General features: G+C 52.0%; 1 protein-coding gene across 3 annotated transcripts in view; it reads right to left on the minus strand.

Annotated features, from left to right (window-relative positions):
• The window catches only part of Akt2 (AKT serine/threonine kinase 2), a 51,615-nt gene extending 29,424 nt beyond the window's left edge, over window positions 1-22,191 (minus strand). The window contains exons 1-2 of one of the 3 annotated variants that reach the window (XM_010614476.3): window positions 22,129-22,191; window positions 2,037-2,166 (exon numbers count right to left, since the gene is read on the minus strand). In XM_010614476.3, coding sequence (XP_010612778.1) covers window positions 2,037-2,082 — 46 coding nt within the window. In that variant the 5' untranslated portion in view covers window positions 2,083-2,166; window positions 22,129-22,191. Of the gene's footprint in view, window positions 1-2,036; window positions 2,167-2,994; window positions 3,013-5,216; window positions 5,501-22,128 lie in introns of those variants that run through there. The other 2 variants (XM_010614475.3, XM_033765787.1) reach the window with 2 other exon arrangements.
• Between the last annotated feature and the right edge of the window lie 264 nt (window positions 22,192-22,455).

Raw genomic sequence — 22,455 nt, forward strand, 5'->3', positions numbered from 1 at the left:
TCTCTCTCTCTCTCTCTCTCACACACACACACACACACACACACAAAATGTGAGGGTTTTTTGGGGGGGAGTGGGTGGTAAAGAGGATAGAACCCAGGGCCTTACACATGCTAGGCAGGTGCTCTACCACTGAGCCGTATCCTCAGCATCCCAGCCCTTTCTGAGACAAAGTCTTGCTAAGCTGCCCAAGGTGGCCTCAAATTCGTGATTCTCCTGACTCAATCTCCAAAGTAACTGGGATTACAGGCATGTGCCACTGTGCTCACCTGCAAAGCACTTTTTAAGGTGCTAAGGACACCATAGTGAACGAACCAATGAAAATTCCTGACCTCATGGTGGTGGCAATATCAGAGGCCTGGGTTGTTGACCCATTTTACAGATGTAAAATCAAGACTCAAAGGGCTGGGGATTTAGCTCAGTGGTCCCACCGCCTGCCTTGCAAGTGCAAAGGCCCAAGTTCGATCCCCAGTACCAAAAAGACTCAGACAGGTGACACGCCTTTGACAGGATGTGACAGAGCCAGGGTTAAAACTTTGATGTCTTTCAAGGTTTAGAAAGCTCCACTGAAAGCCCGACTCAGGACTCAGGCTTGGGGGCTGGTCTGAGGTGCCCTGAATATCACCTCTGGCTGGAAGGGGCGGCTGGAAGTGGGTCCCCTCTGCTTATTCTGACAGGGAGGCATGGCCCTGGAAGGGATGTGCACACACAAAGACATAAATGTAGGATGGCTCCCCTGCTCCTGCCTACCCTCCACCATCACCAGACATGTGTCTACCTGGTGCCACCTGCCCCCACCAGAATATAAGTGGATGGGATGTTGGCTCCCTAGCACCTAGGGCAGTGTCAACCCACACGGTCTGCTCATGACTGCTGGATGCTGCTGGCCCCAGGCCTGGCATCCCTCCTGCTCAGGGAGGAGGACCACCAAGGCCAACAGAGAAAATGCTGGCTCTCAACATGTGCTTCTTCTTAGCTGCCTCCCAGCTTCACACGTTCAACTGTCATGTGGGGACAAGTAGTCTTGGGACCTGCAGCCTGCTCTCTTCCCCAGCCACGATGTCACTAGTTCTCAGCTTCCTGTCAGTACAACTGCATTGGTCACATCCTGGTTTACAACGTCCCAGGGCTTCCTACTGCCTGCAGTGAGAGCCAAGATCCTCTCTGTGGCCTACAGGGCCCAAACAGCTGGATCGCGTCACTCCTGTTTCGCCCTTGCTCACTCCACTCCTTCCAGGCTGTTCCTAGAAAACACAGGCATGCTCCCGCCCCAGAGCCTTTGTCCTTGCTGTCCGTCCCCCAGGACACCCTTGCCCAGCTCCCTGCGTTTCTCTCAGGGTTCTCTGTTCCCTCTCCTGAGCAGCCCATGTCCCTTCAGCCCCTCACTCCTCAGAGTTTCTACTTTCCCCAACAGCACTTATCACCACCCGAAGTCCTATGTCTGCTATGGTTTGTTCCCACCCCCTACTGGAATGTGAACTCCATGAGGGTGCCACTATGTCCCAGAGCCTAGGGCAACGCAGCCCATCACAGTGAATACTTGCTGAATGAATGTACATACCCGCCCGCCATGTTACTTCAGCAAAATGGCTTGCCCTCGCTGAGCTTTGGTTCATTTCTTCATCTCTAAATGGGGCTATGAATGAGATCACAAACGCAGAGGCAGATCCAGAAGCCTGGCCCCTGGGCTCGGAGTGTCCAGCCAGGCCTGGAGACTCAGTCCAGGCGGAACAACAGCTCCCTCCCAGACACCAGACAACTCTGAAGGGCTCTGTGAAGTAGGCATCTGGTAGGGGCTGGGACACGCTGGCTCTTCACCCAGCACCTCTGTCTTGGCACCAGATGCAAGGAGAGCTGCCCAGGACCTGGGAGGTAGGCTGAGGCAGAAGGACTGCCGCAAGCTCCAGGCCAGCCTGGGCTACATAGTGAGTTCAAGACCAGCCTGGACTACAAAGCAAGACCCCCGTCTTAAAGAAGAAAAAAAAAAAGAACTGAGGGGGAGAGGAGACCCAGTGAGGTGGGCAAAAGCTGCCCCTTACCGCGCTTGTGGAGCCAGCCTTCTTTGATGACAGACACCTCATTCATGGTGGCAGCGTGACACACTGTCACCTACCTTGGGACAGCTCAGGGCAGCCGGACATGCAGGAGGTGCTATAGACAGAGTATAGTCTGTAAGACAAGAGAAGAGCCTGTCAGAATAGGAGGGACCCACCCTGGCCCCTTCCCTCAGGTAACCCAGCTCCACTCCACTAGCTCCAGCACCGGGCAGGGTGCGGGGGACGCCTAGCGGGGGTCCCAAGGCAGACACAGCTAGGTCCAAAGAGACCCCAATCTGGGGGAAGCAGAGCTCCCTAGCCTATAGGCGACCAAACTCTCCTCTCAGGCCCCTCCTTTCAGTCTCCCTCCCAGTCAAGGTAGCTGCAGGCCCGCCCCTGACTCACTCCCATGCCCGGGTGCAGAGGTAACCCTGGATGAATCAGACAGCCCTAGGCACTCAAGAGTGAGGGTGTGCTCAAAGCCACCAGCATCTGCCTGCCCCCAATGTGCCTGCATGCATGTGCGCGTGCGCATGCTCTCGCGCACTCTCATCCCTCCCTCCTTTCTAAACCAAGAAGCCACCAACCTGCTACCTTCAGCCACCCCACACACACACTCCACTCCCTCCTCCACCCCCAAATCCTCTCTCCCCATTGAGCCTGCAGTCACTTCTTCAGCCTCTCAATTCCCTCCCTGCCTCCACCAGATGACTGAGGAAAGATAAGTGTCAGAGGCTTCAGGCTTCGGAATCCTGATGAGCAACCTACTGTGTATGTACTTGTCTGGGGCCTAGAAGCCAGTCCTGGGGACTTGATCACGGCCCTGGTCCCTTCCCCAAGACCTCTGCTTCTGTCCTCAGGAACAAGCAGCCGACAGACAGACGCCGAGGCGGCTGCTGCGTCTCAGGTTCCCAGAGCAGAAGGGAGAAGGGCGCAGGGCAGCTGCCAGCTGGGCCCCTACCTGGAGCCTGGGCCCTGGACTGAGGCTGTGGAGCCCCAGGCGCCTTTCGTCTCTCCCAGTCTGAGGTTATTTGCGGACAGCAGGTCAGGAGCAACGGTGGCCCCCAGAGAAATGGCAGCTGGCTCTAGGGACACCCTGGGCATCAGCTTTCTCTCGTGCCCCAGGGGAGCTGGTGGGCTGGACACACCACTGCCTGGCATGTGACAGTGGCAGGCTGCCCACACCCTGGGCAGAAGGAAGGGAGGTAAATGGGAGGAAGCGAGAGGAAAGGCAAGAGGGACAGCAACGGAGAAGTAAACGGAAGGCTGAGAAATCACATTTTGGACTCCAAGTTTTGCACAGGCAAGAACTGGGGACAAGGAAGAGCAATAAGGGGCGTCCCCTGCCAGCAGGCATGGCTCTGCCTACCCGCAACACACAAGACTTGGCTCGGGGCCACACCCCACACCCCTCCCCTTCCCACCCTACAGAAGGCCTGGCCAGTAAGGTCTTGCTCTGCCTCCTCCCTGGGCTCCAAATTTTCTTAAATTTGAGACTTAAAGCGACCCTCAAATCTGACCATATCCTTCCCTGCTCGAAACCCTTCCACGGCTCTCCACTCTCCTTGGGAAAAAGTCAAACTCCTCAGCTTAGCGGTAACAGCCTTTTAGGACCCAGCCCTTTGTTCCCGCTGCCTGCTACTCTCTCAACCTGCGCAACTCCCACTACTGCTCAGGCTCTGTCCCCACAGCCTTCAGCTGGGCCTCCTAATGGCCTCTCAACACACACCCCGGCCTTTTCCCTGGGCTTCCAGCTTCTGCTCCTGACCCCCAACTCCACCTAAATCTGACCTTGTCCCTTTCTGTCAAAAGCCTTCCATGGCTCCCCAGCACGCGCAGACACAGAACAAAGTCCTTCCTGTGCTGAGGAGGCCCTGTGTGGGCTGTCACAATCGCCTGATAGTAAAGGAAAAGACCACGACGGTGCTTAGAACGCCTCTTCGGTCTCCCGTCCCCCATAGCACTCTCCACAGTGGGCATCTGGCACTCAGACCCCTCACCCTCCCATCCTCTTCACCTTCTGTGCATTCTTCACCCTCCTCCAGGAGGTCTCAGTGAACCAGTGCTTTCTCCAGGAAGCCCTCTCATCTCAGGATCTCGGGCTGCACCAGGTGCTTCTGTGCACCTCCCAGGACAGCTCCCTCCACACCAATCAATGCCAATTCAGCAGACAGGCAAGGCCCTGACCCTGCTGAGCCCAGTGAACGACCAAGGCTCCCCAGCCAGCCAGCTTCGGACATTCTATCACGCCAACCATCTTCTCCGTGTCCTGAGCTGCAGACACCGTGCTGGGGGCTAGTGGCAGAGGCTCTGAAGCTCGTATTCGGGCGGGGAAGGCAGAATCACACACACACACAGGACATCAGGTAGTTAAAAGGTGCTGCACGGTAAACAAAGTAAGGGGAAAGACTGGCAGGGCATGCGGCACTGTGAGCTGCAGGACACATACCCCCCACAGGATATGAGCAGACACCCAGAGTAACCACCGGAGAGGGGAAGGAGCTGGGTTCTAGTGAAGCCAGGAAAGAACACGATGACCTTCTGGGCTGTGGCAGAAGTCGGAGTCTGACACCACACTTTCCCCTGCTACCAGTTCAGTTTCAAGTACTCGCTGAAGAACTGAAATGGAGACATGGAGTCCACAGAGAGGCAGCTGAAGTTGGGTGTGGTGGCAGCACACCTATAACTCAGCACTCAGGAGGCTGAGGCAGGAGGATTGCTCCAAGTTTGAGGCCAGCCTGGACTACATAGTGAGTTCACAGCAACCTGAACTATAGAGACCCTGTCTTGAAAAAAAAAGAAAAAGAAGAAGAAAAAGGGCAGTCAAGGAAGGAATAGAACAGAGGCCCAGGATCTAATCTTAGGTCTTCCCTGCCTTCACTGGACCAGTGGCATCACCTCTCGAAGCCTTGGAGCAGCACCAAGGTTATTGGCAGCACTTAAGTACCCACTGTGGGCACAGGGCTCAGCCCACTGCCTGGCGCCCAGTCAACAACCAAGCACATGGCAATCATTATTCGAAAGCTAAGGGAAGGCACCCAGGTGTGGCTGAGAGTAGTCAGGGTTCCAGAGTCCGAAAACCACAGCCAGCTGGGCAGGATGCCAGCAGTCCCAACACCCCTCCAGAGGGTCCAGGACTGTGGACAGAGGAGGACAGAGGCTCCGAGCAGGGAAGCCATTTACCTGGGTCTCCCAGCTGACAATGGTAGAAGCTCTGGCCCAGCTCAGCCTGCCACTTTTTATGGTCTCCTCTCAGCAAATGAGAAGTCGGCAGCAGCTCTGGCAAGAGCAAGGGGAGGAACTGGAAGATCCCCTCTGTCTGCCTGGATCCTGCTCCGTCCTCCCACTGAGGGTGGCGCCTCGGCCGAGGTGTCTGTGACGTAGTCCTGCAGTGATGAAATACCAGGCAGTGCAGCCAAGAGGATGGCCTGCCCACTGGGGAGCTGCAGGCTAAGGACACCAGGCAGGAAGACAGAGACCTGCCTCAGGAACCCAGGCATAACCCGGGTGCCCCGCAGGCAACACCTCTGGCAGCGGACAGCCCCTGTCTGGCCCCATCCCCACTTGCTGCTTCCTAGGGTGCCAGGCCTGAGGGCACAGAGGGCTGGGCTAAAGCTACAACTACTGACCAGATATGAGCCACCCAGGAGGCAAGGTGAAAAGAACAAGGGCATCTCACAGGACACTCAAAGGATTAAGGAACGCACATAAGCTCACTAGTTTTAGGGAAATGCAGATTAGAACCACCTGCTTAGCACAACTAGGATTTAATTTTTTAAGAAAACAAGGGTTGGCAAAGCTGTAGAGATACCAAAAACTCCTACTGGTGGAAGAATTAGATAGTTCAACAACTATGGAAAACTGGCAGTAAGAATTAAAACTCATTATATGCCTACCCCATATCCCAGCAATGCTACGGTCCCCCAAAAGAAATTAGCACATTTGTTTACCAAAAGATACATACGAGAAAGTTCACAGGAACAATACTCAATGACTCCCAAACTGGTCAAAGAGTCCATCCATAGGAGAAAAGCAGAAGAAACTGGTAAATTCATACACAGAATGGAATGCAATACAGCAACAAATAGGACCAAACTGCTTGTACACACAACAGGGAGGAAGCAGAAGGGCATGAAGAGAATGAAACCAGACGTGAAATGACAGAGCGAGGATGAGCTTGCTCACAGAAGACCAAAACAGATGCTTTTCCTGCTCATCAAACTACAGAAAAATCAAGGGAAACAAACAGCACAAAGGCAGGAGGTGGTTATGTCTGGGAGTAATAGAGGGACAGGAGTTTTTGGGAATGAACAATATTCCATTATGGTCTCACAGGTGTCTGCTGCCCTGCAGAAAATGTCCTTAATGTGTCCTTCTATCTTATAAGAGGAAAAGAGACTACAGAAGAACCCACGTTGGGAGTTCAGATGACTGGGAGGATCCCAAATTGGGCCTCCCCAAGCCCAAAGCAGGGCTTTGCCACCTGCCACTGCTGGCACCCCTTGCAGGCATGGAGTGAGGAGGAGGACAGCAGAGTCCAGGGCATCTGGGCTTCAGTCCTGGACCCTACTCTTTCTTGGCCATGTCCTCAGGTTAGTGACACCCCAGGGGCACCTTCCCGTACAATAACCCACTGGAGAAGGGGGGCAGCTTCCAGCCCCACTGACACTCAGGGATCAACTGGTGGGTGAGAAGGGTCCCCAAAGCTTCACTGTACTGGTGAGGTGTTTTTGTTTTTGTTTTTCAGTACTGGGAATCAAACTCGGGACCTTGCGCTTGCCAGGTAGGTGAGGCACCACTGAGCTAAAGGCCTGCTTTTTTTTTTTTAAGTTTTTTAAGACACTTGCTGTGTAGACCAGGCTGGACTTGAACTCACTGCGATCCTCCTGCCTCAGCCTTCCAAGTGTTCAAATTGCAGGCATGCACTACCACATCTGGCTTTTCATTTTTGTTTTTCCGGTACTAGGGATCAAACTCAGGACCTTACTCTTGTGAGGCAGTGGCAGAACAACTGAGCTAAATCCCCAGCCCATGGTGAGGTATTTTTAAATAACTGCTAAGTACCTGAGTATCACTGACTAACCTATCCTTATGTCTCAAACGCTCTACAGTACATTAACTTTTTTATTTTTTGATACCAGGGATCGAACTCAGGATCTCGCACTTGCGAGGCAGACAGCAAAACCACTGAGCTAAATCCCCAGTCCTATAGTACATTACTTTAAATTTTATTTGTGACATTTTTATTTCCATTTGTCGGGCCCATGGTATTTCTCATTGGTTTCCAAACTAACCCCCTCTCCCCCCACAGCTACATCTCACAGCCTGGGTTCAAACCCCCAAGAGGAAATCCCCATGACACTGTAGAGCCTAAATGGTAGCTCTAGGGCAGAGGGGAACAGAGGAGCCCTCAGATGACCACCTGTCCTCGTTGGGCAGCCCAGGGAAGCAGCTAAGTGCACTCATCTGTATTAACAAGAGTCACTGTGGTTCCTGCCACTTACGGGGTTGTGAGATCCAGCTGGACCTTAGGGCTAGGTCCATACCTTCCTCTAAGCTGGGTTCTGTGACCATAAAATCAGAACCTCCCTCCTCCAATAAATGATCTTGAGCCCCATCACTCAGGATGAAAGCCAAGGTCCTGAGAGGAGCCTATGAATCCCACCATCTACCTCCCCTTCGCTTTCCCGCGGGTGCTCCAGCCTAGCTGCCCTGCCTGTGCTGCTTCCACAGGGGGAGCAAGACCAGCTCTGTTCAAGCGGCACTTTCTCTGAGCTTCCTAATCTCCTGCCATACCCCGTCACCCTTTCCTTTATTCTTCTTCCGAAGACTCATCAGCACAGACATGACTGTATGCACTAATTTGTTTATCACTAATTTCTGCCCTATGACGTCATCATGATGAAGGCAGAGACTGATGCCTATTTTGAGTACTGCTGGATCCCTAAAGCTCACAGAGGTGGGTATATTGTGGGCACTTCATAAAAATCTTGGAGGACTGGGGATTTAGCTCAGTGGATCCACTGCCTGCCTCACAAGCGCAAGAACCCAAGTTTGATCCCCGGTTACCAAAAAAATAAAATCTTGGAAAGGTGAGTGCAGTGGTGCATGTCGGTAATCCCAGCACTTTGGGAGGCTGAGACGGGAGAATCACAAGTTCAACTGCAGCCTAGGAAACTTAGCAAGACCCTATCTAAAACTTTTTAAAATGAAAAGAAAAAAATTTTTTCAGTTTTGTTTTTGCAAGACTATGTAGTTCAGATTGGCCTTGAACTCATTATGAAGCCCAGGCTGGTCTTGAACTCAGCCGCCCAAGTACCAGGATTACAGTCATGTGCCACCATGCCTGGTTTAAAAAAGACTGGGGATACAGCTCAGCACTAAGCCCCTAGGTTCAATCCCCACTACCACAAAAAGAAAAAAGAAAAAAAAAAATCTGTGAAATGAACATGTGTGCAGTGAAGCCCTGGGCCCAGCAACAGCTCAAAAAAAGCTCCATTCCTGTCCCTGCCTCTCACTGAGTCCTCGCTCGCCTCCTCACTGACCTGGTTTCAATGCCAGACAGCACAGATGGGCTCAGGGAGGCAGCAGGAAGCAGACCTGTACCTTCTGGAGGTGGCACCGGGGAGCTGGGGCTCCTTCCTGGTACTGCTGAGCCTTGCCGAAGCCCTGGCAGCGAGCCCACTGGAGCCTGTCACCTCCTTTCTGACCTGATCCTGCCACAGCTCCTTCAGGAGGGTCTGCTCGGGAGGTAAATCCAAAGGCAGAAACCTGGAAATGACAGGTAGCATGCGCTTATGGGAATTTGAGGGGAATTCGAAAGAAGAGGGAAGCAACTCCCTCACAGGCCACTGGCCACTGACCACCCTATAAACTAATCCATGTTTTGTGTGGGCGATTTGGCAAAAGTGACGAAACAGAAAATATACACGTGCTTGGAGGAAATTTTCCTACGGAGAGGTGGGCCAGAGGACAGTTCCAAGGGGGATCTCAACCTCGCCATCAGTGACGCCTAGGCCATGTCATTCCTGCTGCGTGGGGCTGTCCTCTGCCCCACAGGAGGTTAGACAGCATCTCTAGTCCCTATTCACTAAGCCAATAACACAGTCTCCCCCAGTGTGGCCATCAAAAATGTCTTCAGACAGTACCAAATGTCACCTGACCCCCAGCGGAATGTAACTGTGCCACAGGTACCACTGCTAGAATAGGAAAAGTCTGGAAACAACCTAACGGTCACAACAGGAGTCCAGTGCGACAGTGATGGTTCACATGATGAATAACTACAACAGCAAACAGCTAGGCAGCACTGCCGTGTGCCAAGCCCACTTACTGCTCCATACCTACAAACCGAACCATCCTGGGAAAACACAATGAGGTAGGCGTTCTTATCTCTTCATAAAGAAACCGAGGCACACAAGTGACATGACCGTCCCCTACCACCTGACCAAAAAATACACAGCAGAGACACAACCCCAAGTGACCTGGCTTCACCACTGCACGGCGCCACACAGCTTTTAGAGTTAGGGAAACTGGATTTAGGTCCCTGCTCCCCAATTTTCAGTGTTCTCAAGGCCCAGTGTCCTCTTCTGTGCAACAGGGACAACAGCAGTTCTTCCACCAGCAGCTCAGGCGCAGGAGGTACCGCAGCCCCCAGCCTCAGAGGCTCCAGCCGCTGGCGCCATCCTGAGCACCTGGTGACAGAGGCCCACTGCCCAGAAGAACTCACAGTGTGACTGCTTTGCTGAAACACAAATACACACCACATCAACTCAGCTCTACCACATGCTCATTTTTTCACAGAAACTTCACTGAAATGCTACTCAGCCCAAGCCTCCTGCATAAAATTCATCTATAGCATCCTTTTAGGAAAAGTTACGGGATCAATAAGGGGCCTTACAGGGCACAACGTCCTAGATTTCAGGGCACAAGGAGGTATGCATTTAATAACCCATGCACAGAAAAACCAATCAGGGGGAAAGGTGCTAATGGAGGCCAAATGCCAAGTGCAGGAAGGCACGCAGGATGCAAGGCGCAAGGTGGCCTCAGGAACCAAACACCAGACTTTCCACCTCAGCCCCATCATGACTGTGGGTCCCTGGGTGAGTCAACGTCCCCCTCCTCACCTCAGTTTCCTCGTCCACACGGTAGAGATAACAAGGGCACAGACCCCCAAGGCTGCTGGAGGGACTAGACAGTCAAACCACATAAGGTCCTCCCAGCAGAGCCTGACACAGGCGCAGCCCACCCGGCTCTTAGCAGGGATGGACACTTCCTCTGGAAGGTGGACACACAGGAACTTCCCACGCTGTGCACTTCTGAACACGTGCGTTTGTACCTATTCTGCCTCCTTGGTGAGAAGGTGCCGCTAACGAGGCTTCTTTCTCTTCATCACTACACCCCACTCCACCTACCCCATCTGTCTCCTTGGAGCAGGTGGGATGGGGGCAGGATGAGGGTGTAGGCAGGCTGCAAAAGAAACTGGGACAAGAATAAGCATCAGAACAGCTTTCCCAATCTTCTCCACTGCCCCCGCACACACCTTCCCCCCTGCTGCCACGCAGGGCCTTACGGAACTTACAGAAATCACGTCAAACACATAAAGTATACGGGGCACAGCCAGCAGGATCCTCCAAGCACAGCTCTGACCCTTCTCAGAGCATCTAAGGTACCCACAGAGCACATCCAAGGCCTCACCTGCCTCACCCTTTATCCACTCTGCAGCCTCAACAGTCAGGTGGCCCTGACATACACAACTGCCCCTACTCCTGGTCCTTTCAAGGCTCTTTGCTCTCACCCCAGGGCCTTTGTACATGCCATCACCCATCTGTATTTACCCAATCTTCCTTACTGCCCTCTCCCATACCAAGGGCAGACCCTTGGAGCTCGGTCTTCCCTGCCCCTTACAGCATTCACCTCTACTGCCCAGATACCTGCACCATTATCTGGGTAACGTGGCTGCCCCTGTTGGACTGGGAGCTCCACCAGGCAGTGACAGAGTCTGAGCTGATCCCCACTGTATTCCCAGCCCCAGCCAGCACAGGGCCAGGCCCTGAGCTTTACTTAATTCCAGGAGGGGATGGCAAACAGAACCACAGCTTTTGTGCTCAGAGTTCTGCCAAGCGAAAGTGAAACAAGAACCTCTCCATTTGCTTTTTCCAGATACAGAATTTTGTGTCAGCCCTGCCCAAGCCACCAAGGATGCAGCACTGACCAAAACAGAACCCCTGTTGTACGGAGTTGGGGAGACAAGTGGCAAAATAAATAAGCAACTTACACAATATATGCAAAGTTGACAAGTGTTTGGGAGAAAAGCAGCATATGGAAGACTAGGCACATGCAAGGCAGGAGGGGGTTCTGATTTCATACAATGTGGTCTCAGAAGCACTCACCAAGATGGTGACGACTGAACCAACCTGGAACAGAGGAGATTCACATGGAGACCTGGGGAAAGCATTCCAGGCAGGACAAGGGAGCAGAGCCAAGGCTCGGCCATGAGAGAAGGTAATGGGAGAGGAGGAAGCTGGGAGGCAGTGAGCAAGGGCACGGCTCTCCCGGGGAGTGAGATGGACAAGTGTGGGGTGGGCGGCAAAACAACCATCTGCCCCAGTACCAGGGCACAGGTCCTCAATGAGGCCCAGACCACATTACAGCCTTCTTATCCAGCTGTCATCCCCAGAATAAGCCCTACACCCTGGCCTGACACCTACCACGTGCCTCGGCTGGGGATGAAAGGCCCACATGTAGCAGATGAAGAAAAAAAGGACAGAGAGGACTCTGAGCACCCACAGCGGACCGGACTCTCACCACTGCACCCCATTCCCTTTGCTCCCCAGAGACAGAGCCACAGTCCTTCTGACCTCACCGCCTTCCCTGATCCTGGCAGCCCTCCCTTACCATCCCGAGCCCTGCAGAGCTGAGCTGTCCCAACACATGCACACATGCGTGTGAGCGCACACACAGCAGGCCTCTTCGTATGCACGAGCCGCTCTGCGTCACACCGTCTGCCTCCCTGCTGGGCCTCTGAGCTCTGAGACAGAGCCTGGTGCCTGAGTCCCTACCTCATCCTGGGACACTACGGAGCACACAAGAGGGGCTTAACCAAGGCTCGGATGCAGTGTGATCAAAAAGTAGGACGCGGCTGGGGATTTAGCGCATTGGTTCCGGAGCCTGCCTTGCAAGCACAAGGACCTGAGTTCGATCCCTGGTGCCAAAAAAAAAAAGTAGGACACGTGCTTAAAAGACTTTTATTACAGTAAAAGACACTGCCGTTAATCCCCCTCAGAATCATCCCCTTTGCTTTGAACACACTTATCCGTCATTCTTGTCACTTTCTAAAGCAGTTTAGAAGTCCTCTTTCCTAAGCGTCTTTAGGTACCTTGTTGTGGCCTCTTGGATGTCCTGAACCAATTCAAAACATTCACCTTCCATGGTCCTTTTGACTTAGGGGACGAGCAAGAAGTCTCATGGTGCCAGAAGGAGTGAATATGATAGATTAGGACAAACCACTTCGACAGAAAGTGCCATAAACGTTTTCAATCAATTCAGGACATGGAGGCAGCCAAGACAGCACAACTAAAGAAAGACACTGATTAAAAAGGATTTCCAGAACTGCTTCAGAAGGTGGCAAGAGGGCCGGGTGTGGTGGCACACACCTGTCATCCCAGCGCTCAGGAGGCTGAAGCAGGGGGATCAATGTGGGTTCAAGGCGACAACCTAGAGAGACCCTGTCTGAGAAAAAGGGTAGGGGCAAGAACGACAGGATAACTCTCTTCAAAGTGAAGGGGAGTGGCAATGTGTCTTTTTACTACAATAAAAATCTTTAATAAATTTTATGTTTTAAAATTAAACATTCACTATATTTCTCAATCACACCATGTTCTCAGCAAGCGCTCATTAAGTGCCAGCATCAAACTAACGCCATAGCACCCAACATCCCTGAAAGGTAGGCGATACTTACAGACGAGAAGACCAGGCCAGAGAAAGCCACACAGCGAGTGGGAGTGAGCGGGGGTTAGGCTGTGGACATGTGCTCACTGAGCATCAGAACAGCGGCAAGCACAGCTGAGGAACAGCATTTTTACTTTTACTTAATTTTAATTCATTAAAACACCAATAGCCACCAGAGTGACGGTCCAGCTCCACAGAGCCCTACCCGCTCCTTCGGTTCCTAAGGCAGGCAGGCGAGCAGTGGGTGTGATTCTCTTCAACCTGAGAGGGCAAAGCACGCTGGCCTGGCCACAAGACGCTCCCTGGCTAAGCCCCTCTTCTCCTGCACCCCAAAAACACTCACACCCCTAGAACCGAAGGAGGCTTCACATGCCCAATTCACCCCTCCAGTCCCACCTCTACCGTTTCAAGGGTGCATTTCTCTGAACCCCAGCTTCCTCAGCTGTAAAGTAGGAATGAAGACAAATGGACCAAGCATATGCTAGTGCTACCTCAGAAGGTGATTTTCTGACAATCCCATGGTGTCATGGGGACCCACTGAGATACGCTTCACGCCCAGGTGGGGAAAAGGTCAGGGCCTTGGGAAAGGCAGCAATTACACAAAGGCCAACTGAAGTCAAGGGCCATCCTGAGCCACCTTCAAGACCAGGGAAGTGGCTTATGTTAATACAGTCACAAATAAATTAAATTATAAAAAGGCATTGTAAGAAAAATTATAAAAAAAGGGCTGGGAATTTAGCTCAGTGGTTCACAAGGTCCTGAGTTTGATCCCCAGTACAAAAAAATGAATAGATAAATACAGTCACCAGGTGCTTAGCAAAGAATTATCCATGTGACTTCCAACAGGCCTAGGTAAACTTTCTAAAAATACCACCTAAATGAAACAGTGAAAAAAAAAGGTCTGCAGATGCTCACCTTGAGCCTGCAGACCTGTTTGAAAACCTGGGCCCTACAGGACTTTCTCCAAAGCAAAGCATGGTCTGCTCCTTGCCTTCATCCACCTCCCAGGCCACCACCTGAATTGAGCCAGCTCCAGGCCACACCCAGCCACGAGCCCACCCTTCAGGGCTCACTCCCTCCTCCTTCCTCACCGCCTGTCTTTCCTCAGCTGCCATCCTTGCTAGGCTCAGTGCTGTTCTCTCGAATACAGAACTACACATTCAATAAATACTTGGTGACTGAGTGGAATACATAAAGGACTCAGGGCTGGCTCCTGTGGCTATTTAGGAATCAGACCCCAAGGTAGGAGAGGGGCGAGCCCTGGCCTCTGGGCAAAGGACAATGAAGGCCAAGGCTACGCGGCTATTATGGGTAAAGAGAAGCAGCCACAGCGTATGTGCAGATCAGGCCTCAAACAGAGGCATTTCCAGAATGACGTAGGCCTACTGTGTGCCAGCTTTGTCTAGAAGAGAAAAGCACCACAGGGAGTGTAGTGTAGAGAGAATTTACTACAACACCCAGCAGCCAAAGCATCTATCAAAAGTAAGGCCAATCTTTTTTTTTTTTTTTTTTTTTGGTTTTCTTTTGTGGTACTAGACACTGAACTGGGGCCTACACATGGCAGGCAAGTGTTTTATCGCTGAGCTATATACCTCCAGTCCTTTTCACTTTACTTTCAAATAGTGTCTCACTAAGTTGATCTAGAACTTGAAAATCCTCCTGCCTCAAGCCTCTCCACTAGCTGGGACTACAGACATGTGCCACCACATTCAACTAAGAATTCCGGAAGGGCTATCTTACAAAAGCAGCTTGACTGGAGGGATGGGGGAAGAACTGAGATGTACTTCATACAAGTACCAATTCCCCACAATGAATGTAATCATTATGTACAGCAAACATGTACTAATAAAAATAAAATATTTAGCCAGGTGTGGTGGCACATGCCTGTAATCCCAGCAATCAGGAGGCTGAGGCAGGAGGATCACCAGAAGTTCGAGGTCAGCTTGGGCTACACAGTAAGTTCAAGGCCAGGCTAGACTACATGGCATGACCTGATCTCAAAAAACCAAAATTAAAACAACAACAAAAAAAGATTAATATCACCAGTCAGAAGACATGTAGATAACATGTACTTCCTGATATGATGTAATGAGAAAGACATTTCACCTATTTTTTTCTAAAAAAAAAAAGTAGGATATGCGGAAAAAAACAGCAGATAAAACCAATTTGAGTATCCCATAAAATAACAATTCAATGATATCCCAAACTCAGTGTCAAGAAATAAAGGAAACTGCCTCCGATCAGGGAGTCAAGTGAGACATGACCACCCAGTACAATGGGGGATCATAGATTAGATACCAAAACACATAAAGAACATCAATGAAAACAATCCATGAAACCCAAACAAAATCTTAATATCAATGTTTTTAAAAAGGCAGCTTTGGGCCGGGATTTAGCTCAGCATTTCGGTGGCCTGCCTTGCAAGCGCAAGGACCCGAGTTCAATCCCTGGTACAAAAAAATTAAAAAAAAAAAAAAAGGCAGCTTGAACCTGAATGCAGCTGGGTTCAAATTTCTGTGTGTCACTAACAGTCTGTCTTGAGGCAAATGTAATAGCTTCCCTGTTTTTTCGCCTATAAAATGAGGAGACTGCCTGAGTTCCAAGGAGGACTAAGAGTAGATGCATTCAGTTTTGAAGCAGTGCCCGGCAGAGAGAGGCTGCTTGGCTCACTACTCTCAAGAATAACACTGGCACACCTGTAATCCCAGCACTCTGGGAGGCTAAGGCAGTAGAATCCCAAACTGAAGCCCAGCTTGGACAACTTAAGTGACTTACCAATACCCAGTCTCAAAATTAAAAAGTAAACTGGGCATGGTGGTACACACCTATGATCTCAGGATTCAGGAACCTGAGGCAGGAGGATCACCACAAGTTTGAGACTAGTCTTTGCTACAAAGTAAGTTCAGGACCAGCCTGAACTACACAGAATGACCCTGTCTCAAAAACATTAATTATGGGGGCCAGGGATTTAGCTCAGTGGTTCTGCCACCTGCTTCGCAAGTGCAAGGTCCTGAGTTCAATCCCCAGTACCAAAAAGAAAATTTTTTTTTTAATTAGGCCAGGCGTGGTGGCACATGCCTGTGATTCCCCCCTGGGAGGCTGAGGTAGGATTGCTATGAGTTCTCAAGGCCAGCTTGAGCTACGTAGTGAGTCCAGCCTGAACTGTTCAAAAAACCAAAAACAAATAAAGTAACAAAAAAATTAAAAAATAAAAAAGGGCTGGAATGTAACTGAGTGTAAAGGCCCTGGGTTCAATCTCCAGTACCAAAAAAAAAAAAAAAAAAGAGACAGAGAGAGAGACAACACTGGCATGCTATGTGCCTTTCTGTGCCTGTTTTCCATTTACAACACAGGGTGACAACACCCCACACCCCAGGCTGCATGCAGCTTTACAGAGCTAACACACAGGGGCACCTGAAGCAGCTCAGCGCACAGCTCCCAGCCAGGCACCGCAGCTAACCAGCCCCCACTCTCCAAGGCTCCAGCCTCAAACCTCTCTGCCAACTGACATGCACAGGTTGGTGTCCTCAGGACACACCAAGCGCAGCCTGACCACCTCCAGCAGCAGCAGTGGCAGCTCAAGTGAATCGAGCACCTTCTCAGGATGAGGTGCCTTCTGACACTGGGCAGGACATTCTCATTTTCAGGTGAGCAAGTTGCACCTCAGAGGAGGACCAGGCTGCCAGGGATCCACAGTGAGAGGAACCAGAAGGGGCTCCCCGCTATCAGCCACCCACCAGGAAGTTCAATGGGGGAGGGTAAGCCAATGCCTACCAGAGGATGAAGAGCCTGAAAGCAGGCTGGACAGGAACAAGGGGATGCAGCTGCCTGTTCAGAAGGGCCCAAAAGGTGGCAAACTGAGAAAGGTTTGCATTTCTGGCCTCACCCTTAGAAACATCTGTGGACGAGCATGAGCTTTCCAGGCAGGGCGGCAGGGCTGGAAGAACTTCCTGCAAGGACCTCTGACATGCAGTCTCCTCTTTGCTGGACCTGGCTTGCTGCCCCTACTCAGTGTGCCCAGGGCACCCAGGCCCTGCCCTGAATGCCGAGTTGGCAGTGGGTCCTGCCCCAAGGGGACCAGACTGAGATCCCACCCTGTGCCCCTCCCAAGCTCCCTCCCTCCCTCCTCTCCTGGTTCTGCTCCCAGGCGTCTCCCCAAGCTGGGCCTCTTGCTACTTGGCTGGCTGTCCAGAAAAGCCTGCCACGGAACCACCCCACCGTGCAGCCCAGAGGCCTGGTGGCTGAGGGCCTTCTGCTAAGAGCTCTGAGAAGCTGAAGAGAGGCCCAGAGAGGGGTGTCTGTGGGTTCTCCAGAGGTCTGAGATCTATTGCAGAAGACAGTCCTTCCCATCACCACATCCCAGGGGATTTCTGGAGACTCCAGGCAGGTTTGCTCTGAGGGGGCTCTGCTCCTTCCAGTAGGTATCCCAGTGAAAGCCAAAAAAAAAAAAAAAACAACTAACCCCAGGACCCCTGCTTACTGTGCTAAGCTTTAGGGACAAAACTCAGAAGTGTGATTAGAAGTCACCCTCACCTAGCGTTACCAAGAACCTTTGTGTACTGAGGAGAGCCCAGTGCCAAACCACTCAGATTCATTACCTGGCTTCAATACTTCCAATTAGGGGACAAGAGTCTCTCCAACATCAAGTGGGCATCACAACCAATCCTCCCGGGTCCACAGGTCACCCAGGTCCTGTCACGGCTCCCTCACAGTACTCCAGGCCCTACCCAAGTCATCTCCTTGGGGAGACCCTCTTTGATTATTTGGCTCTTTTTCTCCTGGCCCCTGTCACCCTGCCTTCATAAATCCACTTCCTGACTTGTACCACAGAGCTGCTAGCTGGGCACCAGTCTTTGCTGGAGGGCAAGCCCACAAACTGTCCTTTCTACACCTAGAGCTAAGCCAAGCATGCTGCTGGCCCACCAGCTGAGTGGAGGGCCAACCTCGGCAAAGACGGTCCCTAGCAGTGTGACTGAGGCTCCACGCTGCCATCGGCAACCAGCCCAGCCAGCTGCACTGGGAAGGGGTAGGCAGCAAAGTCAGCTCTTACAGCCCCCAACCCCTAGCCCTAAAGGTAACAGCCATGGGCTCTGGGGAACAGAGTGTGAAAAGCACAGAAAAGGGAGGAGACCACTGGGCTTCTGCCAGCCGTAAGGCAGTGATTCCGCTCAAGGGGGAAGTGGCAGGCATGTGAAACTCAGTCCCCAGGCAGAAGCCTGAGAACTCAAGGCCACAGTGACTTTCTGACACCGAAAATCTGCCCAGGCTGCTCCTGCTGGGACTCCAAACTGCCTCCTCTAGCAGGCAACAAGGTTCTAAAGGACCAGGCTCTCCCACCCTCCCTGGCTCCCCTCCCTTGCTCCGTACAGCCACACAGGACCCTGTACAGCCAGTCTCTGCACCTTACCAAGCTCCAGCCTCCCTTCAGACCTTTGCACTGTGGGTCCGCTAGCCAGGAGGCTGCTCCTTTCTCATCCTGCATGACTGCCCTACCTTATCCTGCCCACTCAGGATCAGCTCACAGGCCTTCTCTGCCATGGCATCTAAAGAAGCCCCCTGTCAACCTCTAACACCTGATCTGCATTCACTGCCTAGTATCATTCAGAACCATTCCTGGCTTACCGAGTTGGTCTCCCCTCACCTCCATGAAGACAGACATTGACAAGTGCACCCTACATTCCCAGCACTTAATTCATTCAATGCATGTACACAGTAGGTGCTCAATAAATGGTGGCAGATAAACGAAACCCTTTCCCAGCTCCACAGTGCCATCCGGATGAAACCCCTACCTCCCACCTGGACCCAGCAGCCCCCACCCTCTGCCCACTCCCACTCTCTGCCTCACCAAGGCGGCTGCAGGGGAGATGCAACAAAAGTACATGGAGGAATGGCAAGCACAGCCTGACACCGACAGAGGCTCCATAATGTCTACCTCGCCAGGGCTGGTGTCAGACACCTGTGATCCTGGCACTGGGAAGGCTGAGGCAAGAGGATCCCCAGACATTGAAGACTAACCTAGGCTCCATAGTGAGTTCAAAGCCAGCCTGGACTGCATAGCAACACCCTGTCTCAAAAAAACAGGGCCAGGATTTAGCTCAGTGGCACCACGCCTGCCTCAAAAGAGCAAGGTCCCGAGTTTGATCCCTGGTACCGCAAAAATAAATAAATAAATTACAAAAATTAAATAATGTGTACCTTGGTGGGGCCCAATGAGCTACATGGGAGAAGGAAGGAGCTGCAAGCCACATTTGTCTGCTTTTACTTGTTTGCTTGCCCCTTCTCCCATATCTGCACCTGGAAAATGGAGGCACTAATGTCAGCCTCACCTTCCTCTGACAAGGTTCTGTTAAAAAAAAGTCCTACCAGAAACAAGAATTTCAATTGCTAGGATACACCGAGGGCGCACCCGTGTCCATCCCTTGTCTTACGCAGAGAAGTTGTTACAGCAGGCTTACTGTTCTGCAGCAGTGTTAAGTGCTTTCCAAAGCAGCCCACTTAGCTGCCCCAACAACCTAGCAGGTGGAAATTATCATCACTCCCATCACTCGCTGATGAAAGGCACTTGGGAGGGTTGAGGAGCCTGCTCAAGGCCATATAACCAGCACGCAGCAGGGCTGGATTTGAACTCTGTGCTGGAAATGGCTCCAGTGCATTGGAAACTAGGACATCAAATGTCTTGAGTCCGAGCTGGGGCCTGGATCCCAGGACACCTGAGAGAACACAGGGCAGACAGTGGTAAGGAAGGATGCCTTGGTCTTGTAACCTAACTGTCTTCCATGGAGACTGCCATAGAGCCAGGTACCACTGGAGGAACTTGTGAATTAACTCACTGAATCCCCAGAACAGCCCAAAGTGGGTGCCATTCTCAGCCCACAGTGCAGAGGTGAACACCATGTCCTAAGGTCACACAGCCACAAGGTGAAAATGCCAGAACTCACACCCTTGCCCATGTTCACACCCTACCTCAAATGCAAGTCCCCAGTAGCTGTCACCCACCCGTGCATAGCTCTCTTGCTGTCTCTTCCTCCTCCCAGCACACACCTGGCCAGGGCTAAAACAAGTCCTAGCTCAATTCTGAGGAGACACTAAGTTTCCCCAGGAAGCCTAGAAAGGCTGGACAGGCCACAGGCAAAGCATTCATGGCTGCCCCAAGCTCAGGGATGAAGGGAAGGAGTCAAGGGGACAGAAACCCATTCCAGCCTGGGACCTGGTGAGCAGAGCATGCGGTATCAGGGCCTAATGGACCGGAGTTCAAACCCCAGCCTGGCCTCTGAGGAGAATCTGCTAAGACCCAGGGAAAGTCAATTCCTCCTCTAATCCTTAATGTCTGACTGCAAAAAGAAGACAAAACACCATAAAGATCCCCAAGCCCAGGGCCAGACAGAGAATCCACTCAGAAACAAAAGTCACTGCCCCCCAGTCACCCGTTAACCCTGAGGCCAAAGTGGGCAAAGAGTTCACATCCTAGCTCTACCAGTTCCAGGTGTGGAAGAAATAATTTCACCTCACAGTGAGTGTCTTGGTTTCATCTGTGAACAGGGTACCAGTCTCCTACCTCATACATAGGACTCTGTGAAGTAAGCAAAAACCACAGGTGTGTTTTGAGACTAAATGAAGTCAAATGTGCAAACGTCCTGTCATGTACCAAGCATGGAGTAAAACGCTCAAGAGACACTGGCTATCTACTAATTCTGGAAATGATGCCTTTCTGTGCTTCAGTTTCCTCTTCTAAAAGGGAAATAGATTATGACTTAGTGCCTGCCATTCTAGAGTGTGTTCAGGAAGCTGACCTACGTGAAGCACTGTGATCGGTTTGTAGCACACAAAATGTACTCACTCACTGTCAGTCATCAATGTCACGGCTGTTGTTGCTGTTAACTCCATCAAGCAAATCCTCTAAATGCTAGCAGGACTAGAGGAATAAACCCCTAGTGGAGAAAAAACCTTAAAGAGAGTCCACTGCCTCAATGACTCAGGAGACCTTTCCCTCTAGGAACCATGACCCATGGAAGACTGCTTGAAAACCACTCCTGCAGGCCAGGGGTCACCGTCTGCCCCCTCGACCACATCACTGGCTCAGTCAGCTGGATCAATCAGGGATTTCAGGCAGCCCTCCTGGAAATTCAGACCCAGGGCAAAGGTTACAGGGCAGGCTAAGGTCACAAGCAGGCCTAGGGAACAGGGGCACTGACCACACACTTGGAGGGTTGGCCTCTTTCAGCGCGTGCCAAGTGACCACAATGAGAAACCAGATCTGCGAGGAATCTGCCTATTTCAAACCCTTCAAAACAGCCTTCCTCCGGGGCTGGACAGGGCCTAGCCCAGGGGCACCCTCCTCAAAGGCCCCTTGGCCTATACAGAGCGGGAACAGCTGTGAAAACAGCTCTAGGCCTCACCTCCAGGCCAACTGTTATCACTCTGCCGGTAAAAAGCAGTAAACATGGCTGGCAGCTGTAACTAGGAGACACAAACAGCCTCTGGCCCCGAGTGAGTTTGCTCGCTCCTGGTGGTCTGTGCTGGTGCCTGGACCCTTCATACCTACTGCCCACCAAGGTCAGGGAAGGACTTGAACTCTTGCTGCTTCTCTGGGAAGAGTGGACGAGGCTGAACAACAGTCCAGTCAGAGGCCCTAATTACTCCAGCGCAGGCCTTTGCTGAGCCGCAAGAAGTCTCCAAATGAGAAATGGGGTATTGAAATCCCGATGAGCAAGATGCCCCTGGCCCTTGAGACAAGCTGCCCTTCCAAACATCCTTTCCTCCTAAGTCTGAGCCTGCAGGGCCAGGGAAACAGCTTCTCAGATGCAAGCCCATTACTCCCTTCCCTCCCCTCCCTCACCCGAGCCTAAGACTCAGAAAACTTCAGTGACTACTAAAACCTATCTCCTCCAACCCCGGAAGAAAAGAACTTGCCAAAAGATGTCCCACACACCTTAAATTAAATAATCTGAGAGGATTCTAGAGTCTCGCGCGCACAACTCCGGGGTTCAAAGCATACCAGTAAACATGAGTTCTCTCCAAAGTTATTAAAGTTCAATAAAGGGAGAGTTTCGCATAAACGCCCACTCTTACACGTTAAGTTTCGGAAGCTGGAGCCCCTCCTCACTGCTCGGCATCACAGCCCTCCCGAAGTACGCCCCTAAACACCCACCTGAACCTCTCTCGCCCCCTGAGCCCTGTCCCTCAAAAGATTATAAACATCACTGCCCTTCCCAGACGGGGCGCTCCTCCACGTCCTCAGGGTGGCTCCCCCCGTGCCTCGGTGGTATAGCCCGAGCGGCCCCATCCCAGCCGCATTTGGTACAGGCCCCTCTCCAGAAGCCCCCACCCCTCTGAAATTCTAAATTAATTCCTCTCCCAGAGCCCCAAAGTGGCACAGCCTTCTTCCCCTAAAATTGAGCCCCTGGACGGTTTAGGCACATTCTTCCCCACATCCCTCCGGCGCTGCCCCAGCCCCTCAGGGGTTCGTCCCTACCCC

This window comes from Fukomys damarensis, unplaced genomic scaffold, assembly GCF_012274545.1.
Source record: "Fukomys damarensis isolate Sample0158 unplaced genomic scaffold, DMR_v1.0_HiC HiC_scaffold_19, whole genome shotgun sequence".
Classification (NCBI taxonomy): domain Eukaryota; kingdom Metazoa; phylum Chordata; class Mammalia; order Rodentia; family Bathyergidae; genus Fukomys; species Fukomys damarensis.